Consider the following 12,148-nt stretch of genomic DNA (forward strand, 5'->3'; position numbering starts at 1 on the left):
AGACAGATTAGGAGAATGGGCAAGAAATTGGCAAATGAAATTCAATGTCGGAAAATGCATATTCATGCACTTTGGTAGAAGAAGTAAATGTGCAGCCTATTTTCTAAATGAGGAGAAAATCTAACTATCTGAGATGCAAAAGGGACTTGGGAGTCCTTGTGCAGAACCCTAAAGGTTAACTTGCATGTAGAATCAGTGGTGAGAAAGACAAATGCAATGTTAGCATTCATTTCCAAGAAGTCCAGAATACAAGAGCAGGGATGTGATGCTGAGGCTTCATAAGGCACTGGTAAGGCCCCACCTCGAGTAATGTGAACATTTCTCGGCTAAGAAAAGATGTGCTGGCTTTGGAGAGGGTTCAGAGAAGGTTCATAAGGAAGATTCCGGAAATTAACGGGTTATCTACAAAGAACATTTCATGGCTCAGGGTCTGTATTCACTGGAATTTAGAAGGATGAGGGGGACCTCACTGAAACCTTTTGAATGTTGAAAGTTCTAGACAGAGTAGATGTGGAATGGATATTTCCCATGGTGGGGGAGTGTAGGACAAGAGGGCACATCCTCAGGATAGAGGGCCTCCATTTAAAGCAGAGATACGGAGAAACTTCTTTCACCAGAGAGTGGTGAATTAGTGGAATTTATTACCACAGGTAGTTGTGGAGGCCAGGTCATTGGGTATATTTAAGGCAGAGCTTGATAGGTTCTTGATAGGACATGGTATCAAAGATTATGGGAAGAAGGCCGGAGAGTGAGGCTGAGGAGGAAAAGAAAAAGATCAGCCATGATTAAATAGTGGAGCAGACTCGATGGGCCAAATGGCCTAATTCTACTCCTATGTCTTATGATTTTATGGTGTATAGACGTGCATAGTCCATCTCTCTTCAGCCTCCTCAGAAGGCAGAGGCATTGGGGGGTTTTCCTGATTTTGTAGGATGTGTTCTGGGACTCTCAGGAGTTTGCAGCTGCTCGCAGTTTCCCCTGCTGTGCTGCTGCTATCTTGTTGACATCGAGAAAGAAATGATTTGCCTGGCACCAAGTCTCAAGTTCTTTCACCTCCTCTCAGTAGGCCATCTCATCATAGTTGGTGATAAGCCCACTACATAGACACATGGGAGGAAAAGAATTTGGATGATACACAGGAGGATATTTGGCATAACATTATGGGCCCAATGGTCTGTCCAGTGCTATGCTGTTCTATGCTCTCTGAGTCTCCTTCCATTCTATATACTTTAGTTTAGCATGTGAGAATACTCCTTTTTATTCCTTTCCCTTTCTATTACTTGTCTAATAACTTTTTAATGGCAACTGGTTTCAACACACCCTGTGTCAGTAAGTTCCAAATTCTAAGAACTCTGCAAGTAAATAAACTGCTCCAGTTTGCTGTTTGATTCAATATTCAATATGTAGTTCCCAGGTTTCACAAGTGCAAACAAGTCTCTGTAGCTAATCCGTTCAACACATTTACAATGTTAAAGAATTCTCAGTTTCCTAGAGGGAAAGCTCCTAAAGTGCTTTCCAGTCTGTGCGGTTGATTAGCAAACAAATTTTTCAGATCAGAGTGTCCAAAAACTGTGTTGTCAACTATCTACGATGTTGCAGTAACATCTGGATGCCAGACTCCAAAAATTGGGGGGAGAACAGGAATCAACTGCACTGCTTTCAACACATTCTGAAATTATGTTGGATGGCTAGACTCAATCAAAATTCTCACATCCTGATTTTGCAGTTGGTACATATAGCACAGTCAGTGATCCATAGTGTATATTCATCAGATGGGAGAATTTCTAAAGAGGTTCTCAATGGAGGTTACACTTCAGGGAAAAGGTCACTTCAGTGCCCAAATTTGTGCTTTAAAGACATCTGTAAAAGGGACATTAAGGTGTTGGGTGTCAATGTGAACAATTGAAAACGCAGTTGAACAGCATCACAGTCAGTGGAAAAACAAACTATGCAAAGGTATTCATTAGGACAAAGAGTTGCAAACATCCTGTGTAGTGAAGAGTACCTGCAGGAAGATCAAACAGCACACACACACACACACACACACACACACACACACACACACACACACAAAACAGTTAAGTCCACCTTCGAGGGCAGCGGATGAAGTAGGAATTGTAACTGCCTCATGGGGCTCTTACACTCTATATGGCAGTGACAATTTGTGTGTTTTCCAGCAGACTCAGGATATTCACTGGGTGTAAGTCCCCACTTCATAATCTCTCCAACCTACAACAATAACTCGACCAAAAATAATGGGGCTTTACATAGCTTACATTGTCTGATGTAGATTCAAAAATTATAGTAAAATTAGATGAATTACAAAACATGAATTTTGAAAATTTCATAATTATTAAATAATATGAAATAGTAACATCACAGGAAAAAGCATGTATCTGCAGCTAGCTACAGGCAATTATGTAGGTTATAGACAGTTTAACCACTTTTAGATTACAATTGCAGCAAGATTTGAATTATTTTTTATGAACATGTTTGTTTTATTGCTCTCCTAAGTCTCCTTAAGATCCTCTAGGTTCAAAATTCTTGATTTGCCAAAACTGATATCTCTGAAGTCATTGAACTCAGACTTAAGAGCATTTGCACATACTAATGAGGCATATTAAATACTTAAGTAAACAAGATAATGGTGTGGAGAGAACTTTGTACTATTTGATTTAATAATTGGGGAGCATTTTTGTTTTGAATTACTCCTCTCAAAAAATAAAGCATTCTTGCAATGTATCTGTCTCACATATGCTACTGGCAGGATTAAGAAGTTTTAAAAGAAGGTTGCATATAAATGGCTATAATATTCTTACCTTTGCATTTGCAGTTGAATCCCGAAATCTTTCTGGAAATGATTTCAGTAATTTTGCATTCAATTCAATTCTATCATCTGTTTGCATGTCTAGCAATTTAACTACAATTAATGGGTTGAACTCTTCAAATTCAGTTTCATAGATAGACCTGCCAGTGGTGCTTATTATATGAAAGCCCACTCTGATATTTAACTTAGAAGCAGGTACACAGCTGATGTTTTTCACAGACGTGATTTCCCTCAGTATTTGTCGAAGCTTTGCTTGTAGTTTTTGCTGGCCAGTGAATATGCCCCGTACACCAGTTCTTCTTGCTAAAGCAAACCCCACCACAATGTCTATCTTGCATGCTGGATCATCTATAAATTGAAGAATGCATTCTTAGTTATATTTCAATAAATTTTGTCCAGTAAAGTTCAAAGTAAGTAACTTCATAAATAACTTTTGAGAAGTTGTCTTATGAAAATAGGAGAGAATCCTATCTCAGCACACACATTACTTCTTCAGACAAAATAGCTGAAATTTTATTCTCATGACCATATAATATAAAGGGAGGAACGGAGGGTAAATTGCACAAGATTTATTTGTAATTTTCAAAGATAAACAATCAAAATCTGTGTTACTTATCAGGGAAAATGTCACGGCAGAGATCAAATAGGACTGACTGGAGGCTGTGTAAGTAGAACTGAGGAATAAGAAAAAGATGACATTGCTAATGGAATTATATTATAGACCTCTCAATAGTCAGCAGGACTTTCAAGCGCAAATGTGTAGAGAAATAGCAGACAATTACAAGAAAAGTAAGTTTGTGTTAGTCGGTAGTTTTAGCTTTCCATATATTGACAGTAACTCCCATACTGTAAAAGGACTTGATTAGATAGAGTTCATAAAATGTTTTCAGAAAATTTTCCTTACTCAATATATAGACGTCCCGACTAGAGAGAGTGGCTTTCCTGTTAGGGAACGAGACAGGGCAGGTAGACAGAAGGGTGTGTAGGGGAACACTTTGGATCTAGTGATCATAATTCCATTAGTTTTATGACAACTATGGACAAGAATAGGACTGGTCCTCAGTTTGATATTCTAAAGTGCAGAAATGCCAATTTTGATGGCTTCAGGAAGGATATGGCAGGTATGGATTGGGACAGGGTATTTACTATCAAAGGGATGCTTATTCAGTGGGAGGCCTTCAAAAGTGAAATGTTGGGAATACAGAGTTTCTACAGACTTATCATTCAAATAAAATGCAAGGTGAAGAGGTTGAGCGAACCTTGGTTTTCAAGGGATATTGAGGCACTGGTTAAGAAGAAGGAGGTGCATGGCAGGAACAGACAGCAAAAAACAAATGAGGCATTTGAGTATAAGATATAAGAGAACATGAGGGAAATCAGGAGGGCTAAAAGAAGGTTGCTCTAGCAGACTAGGTGAAGGAGAATCCCAAGAGCAGCTAACAGATATATTAAAAGCCGAGGGATGGCAAAGGACAACATTGATCCTCTTAAAGATCAGCACGGTTATCTATGCATGGAGCCAAAAGAGATGCGGGACATCTTAAATGCAATATTTTCATCTGTATTTAATAGGAGACAGAACAGAGTCTATGTAACTGAGGCGGAAGAGTAGTGAGGTCATGGACCATAACTGGATTACAGAAGAGGAGGTGTTTACAGTCTTGAGGCAAATTAGGGTGGTCTGACAAGCTTCCCTCAAACCTTGGGAGATGCTAGTGCAGAAATTGTAGGGGTCCTGGCAGAGGTACTTAAAATGTCCTTAGCCAAGGGTGAAGTGCTGGAGGACTGGGGGACAGCTTGATCCATTTTTCAAAAAAGGCTCTGAGAATAAACTGAGAAATTATAAACCTGTGAGCTTGATGTCAGTAGTGGGTAAATGATTGGAAGGTAGGGACAGGATATACAAATATTTGTCCTGTCAGAGTCTGATTAGGGTGTATAGACTCTGGTCTATTCTGGGGATGGCCAACAGGGCCAGACATGGTTCAATAAAAGTTTTTTTCAGAACTGATTGGACTCTCTTGTTACTGATCATTGACTGCACATTTCCAATCAATGCCTGTGTACTTTATTTTATGTTGTGTTTTTGTGTTTTTTTGTTTTTTTTTTTGTGTGGGCCCTTTAGTGTTTTCTTGAGGTCTGCTTACTGCCTGCCATTTCTAGCTCTTATTTGTGCCTCAAAGCTTTGTGTTCAGATTACTGCATTTTTCACTTGGACTGGTTGCCTGGTTTTGCCCATCTTGGCTAAAAGAAAGTCAAACTTGCTTTTGAATCTGCACATCAACTCCTGTGTGCATCATGGTTTCTGCAACTGGGTTCCCTCACAACTCTCAGTAGTACAGTGGTAGTGTGTTGGGCTTTGAACCCAGTGACCTGAAACTGATTCCCAATCAAGCCATTTCTCTTACATAGGGATGGTCTACAGGGCTTTGTGTGTGGTAGATTGTGTCTAACTAATCTTATAAACCTTTCCATAGAGGTTAACAGGACATTTGATGAAGGAAAGACGATGGATGTTGTCTGCATGGACTTCAGCAAGGCCTTTGACAAAGTCCCATAAAGAAAATTCAGCTAGTTGGCATTTAGGGGAAAGGCTTTAATTGATCTTAGAATAGGTTAAAAGGTTAAAGCAACAGTGTGGGGTGAAAGGCCTGTACAATGTTGTAATGTTCCAGATAGTAAATTAGATTTGACATCGGCTTAGTGGTAGCAAATGGTTGCTTCTCTGACAGGAAGCCTGTGACTAGTGGTATGCTGCAGAGATCAATGCTAGGTTCATTATTGTTTGCAATACAATTAATGATTGGAATGACAATGTGGTAAACTAGATCAGCAAATTTGCAGATGACATCAAGATTACTGTGTAGTGGATACCGAGGAGGGCTATCTGGGCTTATGGTGGGGAGTGACCAGCTGGAAAGTTGGGCTGAAAAATGGCAGATATAACTTAATGAAGACAAGTGTGAAGTATTGCACTTGTGAGAGGACAAACTGTGATAGAACTTGCACAGTGAACTTTATAGAACAAAGGGATCTGGGAATACAGATCCATAATTCCTTCAAAGTAGTGTCATAGTTAGGGTCATAAAGAGCTTTTGGCATATTGGCCTTCATAGATCAAAGTATTGAGGACAGGAGTTAGGATGTTATGTTGAAGTTGTAGAAAACATTGGTGAGGCAAAATTTAGACCATCTTGTGCAGTTCTACTCACCTACATACAGGAAAGATATCAATAAGATTGAAAGAGTGTAGAGAAAATTTGTAAGGATGTTGCCAAGACTTGAGGACCTGATTTATAGGGAAAGATTGAATACTTTAGGACTTTTTTCCCTAGAGAATAGGAGATTGAGGGGATATTTGAATAATGTATATAAAATTGAGTACAAATAAGTTAAATGCAAGCAGGCTTTTTCCAATGAGGTTGCCTGAAACTTGAATCAGAGGCCATAGGTTTAAGGTGAAAAGTTAAATAATTAAGGGGGACCTGAGGGGGCACTTCTTCACTCAGAAGGTGATGTAAGCATGGGGCAAACTGCTGGCAGAAGTGTCGGACGCGGGCTTGATTGCAACATTTATGTAAGAAAATTTTGAATAGATATATGGAAGGGAGGGTCATGGTTCAAGTGTGGGTCGATGGGACCAGGCAGAGTAACCGTGCTGCATGGACTGACTGGGGTGCAGGGCCTGTTTTTGTGTTGTAGTGCTCTGTGACTCTGTAACAGTCCAAAGCATACATCCCTAACCTTAGGTAAACAGTGCGAACTTAAGATAGCACATGTGCCTCGCAGAAATGATAGGTAGTTAATACAAACCAGCGATAGAATTATTACTATGCATATGGCATTAAGTCAGTGCAATTTAATGCAAAGGACTGTTTAAAGAGGCTGCAATAAATTACTGAAAATATTCTTCAAAGAAGGTAGAACTTGTTTTGCTTTCTAATCTTTAAAAAAACACCATTGAATATAACAACCAAGAATGTAAAATATATTTGACTTGTTTCTTCCTTTGTGTATTTTTGTTATGAATAAATTTCATTTTTGAAATATAAAATAAATCCCAGGAAATGAGCAGAATAAACACTTGAAGTTCTGGGCCAAAACCCTTCACCAGCACTGGAAAGGGAGGGGGAAGAAGCCAGAATATGTGGGGAGTGGAGGGAGTACAAGCTAGAATGGATAGGCGAAGCCAGGTGGGTGGGGGAAGGGGGAGGGGTTAGAGTTGGGGGATATAAAGTAAAAAGCAAGGGGGTGATAGGTGGAAAAGGTGAAGGGTTGGAGAAGAAGGACAGGAGAGGAGAGTGGACCATGGAAGAAAGGGAATGAAGAGGAAGGGACACCAGGGGAATGGTGATAGGCAGCTAAAGAGAAGAAACAAAAGGGGAACCAGAGAGAAGAATTGAAGAAGGAAGGGGGAGTGGGAAGAATTACTGGAAGTTAAAGAAATCAATGCTCCTGCCATCAGGTTGGAGGCTACCCAGAAGGAATATGAGGTGTTGCTCCTCCACCCTGAAAGTGTCCTCATTGTGGCTGTAGTGCTCTGCCTGCCCTTCTGAGTTCCTCCAGCATTTTGTGTGTGTTGCTCTGGGTTTTCAGCAACTGCAGACTCCCTTGTGTTTATGATTCCCAGGAAATAGTGCGGTGGGCAAAGGTGTAGAGGAAGGTAATCAGAAAGTTTCCCTGTCATAAAGGAGCAGTTAGAGAGGGGCCAAATTACCTCGGACAATCAGCAAGTGGATTCATGGTTTACTTCAACATTCAGGATGCCCAGCCAAGTGTATCCCTAAACCATTCATTGACTTACCTTTTACAGGAGGAAGAGGAGTACAAATTTTATAAACGACTCTTCTTTTAATTTTATCTATATCTTTAAATTCTGGGATAAGTATTTTTCTGTCTGCTGCTCCAGTGATTTTCAGAAGCTCGTTGGGGTTTGCGTGTTGAATACCCAGTGCAAATATATTGATGTACTGTTTCCTCAAATCATTAGCAGCTGCCACCACACTGTCTCTGGATTGCCCGGCTGTAACTACCAGTAGGTACTGGGGCACCTTCTCTTTCCTTCGACTTCCCAGTGATGGCTGGAAAAATCTGCTCACATACTGTAATGCTGCCCCGGTGTCAGTTGTTCCCTTCAACTGGACCATATCATCAATTCTGTTTCTTAGTGTATCATGTGAATGAGTGTCATTCAGGTAGATTTCAGCCTTTTGCTTAGTGCCATATTGGGCTATGGCAAACTGAAAGTTATCTTCACCAACATCAAACAAGCTAATAAAGTCTTTCAGGGAAGTCTTAATCATCTGAAAGTCACTCTCTTTTATGACTGATGAACCATCCAAAAGGAAAACAATGTCTGCTTTCTCAACTTCACATCCTGCAAAAGATAAACATAAGTAGATAGGAGTTAGAGCACAGAAAGATAATATGATCATTAAAAGGCAACAAATACAGCGGAAGCCCATTAAAATCCATCGATGAAAAGTAGGTCAATGTTTGTGGTGATGATAGGTCATTCATGAGAATGACAAAATGGGATGTAAAGTTTTATCTAGAGCTGGATAAAACACAGGCAGAGCAGGAGATTGCTATCAAAAAGATAGTCAGGACATATTATTCATGTATTAAAGTTACAAAGAGATCATTTCGCACTAGGTGAAGTACAAGGTTCACATCAGTAAGCTAATTTTCATGTTTTGAACAAAAGCTACATTCACTTTATAGTAGGTAACACATGGGTACACATTTTCTGAACATAAGGATCCTACTCTGTGTACCTTCCTTGAGAAACTGTTTCTCTTTCCCTGATAATACAGTTTATCTCAGCAGTGAGAAATCCAGCCACACAGAATGAAGTATCAGGGCTAATCCATGAGTCTTGGCTGTACTGTCTCACCTTAACAGACTACACTGCACAAAGGAGAGAATTTGACAGATCACAGGACAATCTCTCCTACATGTGCATATGTTAACTCAGTGGGTGACGAAGAGAGAAACAAGATTTAGTTCCATTATGCTTTCAGTAAAATTGCCTGTGGACATGAATTTTGGGGAGGGGGCAGTTGTACCAATGGATGTTTGAAGAAATTATTAGAGCTGCCAGTGAAAGCAAATGCAGATCAATATTGACTGTAGGAACTGAAGTATTTCTACCATGGGAAGCAGTTAGTTTGTGTAAATTGGGAATGGAAGGTGGTTTAAGCATTGGTCCCCATGAAAATGTAGGCAACAGGACTATTTGCTAAACACTCTGAGCAGGTACGGCCATCCACCAAGAGCCATTCTCTCTCCCTCAGAGCTTACTCAACCCTGCCCATTTTCCTTGTTTACCCTGCCATTCCCAATCTCCAAAGGAAGCAATGATGCTTGAATGAAACCTGATGTATTTCAAGATGTTCATTCAAATACCATTTCTTCTGCACCAGCAGTTCACTGCTTTTAAACTGCTTAAACTTCAACCGAGTGTATGTTCTTAAATAATTTACCTGTCACAGCTTCAGGTTATTGCTGCGGACTGAGTATTTCAGCCAAGGCATACTGGATCATTCCCTTATTCAACAGGATCCCAGCGTGCCCGAACATAGGGCAACAATGCTACTAATACTAAATATAGGTTTCTCCAGTGACACCCGCATCCCAGAGAGAAATATACAAGTAATGAATTGAATGTAAGTTATCCCATTGGCTTTAGCTAAAATTGCAGTCTGAGTATCAGTCTTAGCATATCTACACATCTCCAAAAATTTCCTCTCCTTCATCTCAATCTGGACAAATCTTCGAAGATTCTCTCAGTTAATATATATAAATCAAAGATAAGCACAAAATATAGGGGATTGACTGTCACTGTGGTTCCCCTGTTTTAGCCAAGACTTTAACATTTACCATGGTTCCATGATCTTCAGCCAAAGTGAAGGCAGACAAACAGAACAATACCCCCAGGGGAGTTCATTCCTACTGTTTATAGCCAGTTTGTCCTTCACACTTACTTCAATTCAAAGCTGCTGGAGGATTACCCATTGTGCACTAAAGCAAAGAATCAAAAGTAAAGTTAACTGGTGATTAGACAAGCCAGAATTTAGCACTGGGGAAAATGGAATGCAGAAAGGACAGCCACAGACTTACTGTCTGGAAAATTTAATTCAATGTTTGAGATAATCTTCCACCTTGCTTGGAATAGAGTCACTAGGGACTTTGGGGGAAAACAAGAAATAAAATCAGAGGATTAAAATAGAGTAATAAAAAACCTGAAATGTCGATCAAGGTAACGCAAGGAAGAACAAGAAGAGGCAGTCAGCCTCTGGAAACTTTTCTACCATTCAGTGAGACCATTGCTGATCCAATCTTGCTCCCTACACCATAATCCTGCTCGCACCCCATATTCTTTGACATTTTAGTAAGCCAAATATTCAATAATTCCTTCTACCTGGTTCTCTGGGATATAAAATTCCAAAAACTATTGACCCTCTGAGGGAGAAAATTCCTCCTCACCTGCATTAAATATGTAATCCTTTAATTTACACCCTCCATTCTATACTCTTGTGTCTACTCAATATCCATTCTGTTGATATACCCTAGAAGCTTAATTTTAAGAAAGATCACTATGCATTCTTCTTTGAAATTCCAATGAATATAATTCCAACCTGATCAATACATCAACACATTCATCCCAAGAACCTTTCCAATTAACTTGTTCTCGACCATCCCTGTTGCTAACGTGGTGTTTCTGAAAGATAGAAACTATAATTATATATGGGACTCCAGCTATGGTTTCACCATTGTCCTGTAAAGCTTCATCAAAACTTTCCCGGTTTTGTACTCCATACCTTTGCAATATCCTACAATGGAGGATTACATCAATTTGGCCTTTCTCACAATTTCCTGGCCCTTATGACAATCCTTCACATTTAATGTACTAAGATTCCAGGATCCCTTTGTTCCAGAAAATTTGTAGTCTCACTCTATTCAAATAATATTTGTGATTTTGCTCTTCCTTCCAAAATGATTAGCTGCATGTTTCCGCATATATTCCATATCCAACTGCCTATCTTCCCACTTAACATCTCTTCTCCTTTACAGGCTTTGCGTCTTCACAACTTTCTAACTCATCTGTCTTTGTACCTTTAGTAAATTTGGTAACAACCCCTCTTCAAAGTCATTAAGTTAATTGTACTTAACTGAGGAATCGACACAGATCCCGAAAGCATCCCATGGCCAATTCAAAAATGACCTATTTATCCCAGTTTTCTGTGTTATGTTACATGGGCATCCCCTATTCATACCAATGTGCTACTCCTGACCCCGCGCACGAAATACGGGGAAATTCACAGAAAAAGATAAAATGAAGTCAGAGCATGGTGATTCTGTGGAATTTGTTGCTACGGGTAGCTGTGGAGGTCAGGTCATCGGGTGCATTTAAGGCAGAGGTTGCTAGGTTCTTGGTTAGTCAGGGCATGAAAGGTTACAGGAAGAAAGCAAAAGAATAGGGTTGACAGGGAAATGGATCAGCCATGATGAAATGGTGGAGAAGACTCGATGGGCCAAATGGCCTAATTCTGCTCTTATGTCCCATGGAAATGTATGCTTCAATGCTTAAATGTTTAAAAGTTGACGAACAACAGAATGGACAAACTCTTTGTGTTGTGGTAAGATCCGCTTTGATTTTTAACAGGAATTGCCATTAAATATTTCGATCAGTGCCAAACACAGGCCAACATTTAGAGTCACAGATCTGCACAATTTGTTCATAATGTCCCTGCAGCTGCAAAGCACCAGCTTGAGGAAGCAGAAGAATGTAAAAACTAAGTAAGTAGGAGTACTTTTCCAGCTGATATGAACCTTGCCAGATCCAGATATGCTCTAGAACAAAATAGCCAATTACTCATGCCAAAACAATATTATGAGAAATATTTCAGGATGAAATTTGATGATAGGAATTTTATCTCTGCATTTGCTTTCAGCTATCAATTGTTTTGTATCTATTTCAATTTATAACAGGTAGTTTGCAGAAGTTACAAATTTTATGTAACATCGAAGAATACCATGTGAAATAAGCATGTACACTTATCTTTGATATCTCCTGTTAAGTATTTGAAATGGGCATTCAATGTATCAGATGATCTCAGAAATGGTTATTTACCTGATTTTATATTCCACCATGTCAATTACTGAGACAATGATAATGGCTTCTGAAATTGAGAGCTGTGCTATCTAAACCAAAAAATTTTTCAGATTTCCCAAGGACACTGCTTTTAGAAATCCGTGGCCCTGGCGCTTTATTGAGCACAATATGAAAGCAGATCGAGAATTTGAGAAAATGATGAA

General features: G+C 39.5%; 1 protein-coding gene across 2 annotated transcripts in view; it reads right to left on the reverse strand.

Annotated features, from left to right (window-relative positions):
- Positions 1-12,148, reverse strand: part of LOC134357971 (collagen alpha-6(VI) chain-like) — a 157,273-nt gene that overhangs the window by 107,271 nt on the left and 37,854 nt on the right. For both annotated transcript variants that reach the window (XM_063069798.1, XM_063069799.1), the window contains exons 8-9: positions 7,632-8,204; positions 2,820-3,175 (exon numbers count right to left, since the gene is read on the reverse strand). In XM_063069798.1, coding sequence (XP_062925868.1) covers positions 2,820-3,175; positions 7,632-8,204 — 929 coding nt within the window. The remainder of the gene's footprint in view (positions 1-2,819; positions 3,176-7,631; positions 8,205-12,148) is intronic.

Source organism: Mobula hypostoma, chromosome 17 (assembly GCF_963921235.1).
Source record: "Mobula hypostoma chromosome 17, sMobHyp1.1, whole genome shotgun sequence".
Taxonomy (NCBI): domain Eukaryota; kingdom Metazoa; phylum Chordata; class Chondrichthyes; order Myliobatiformes; family Myliobatidae; genus Mobula; species Mobula hypostoma.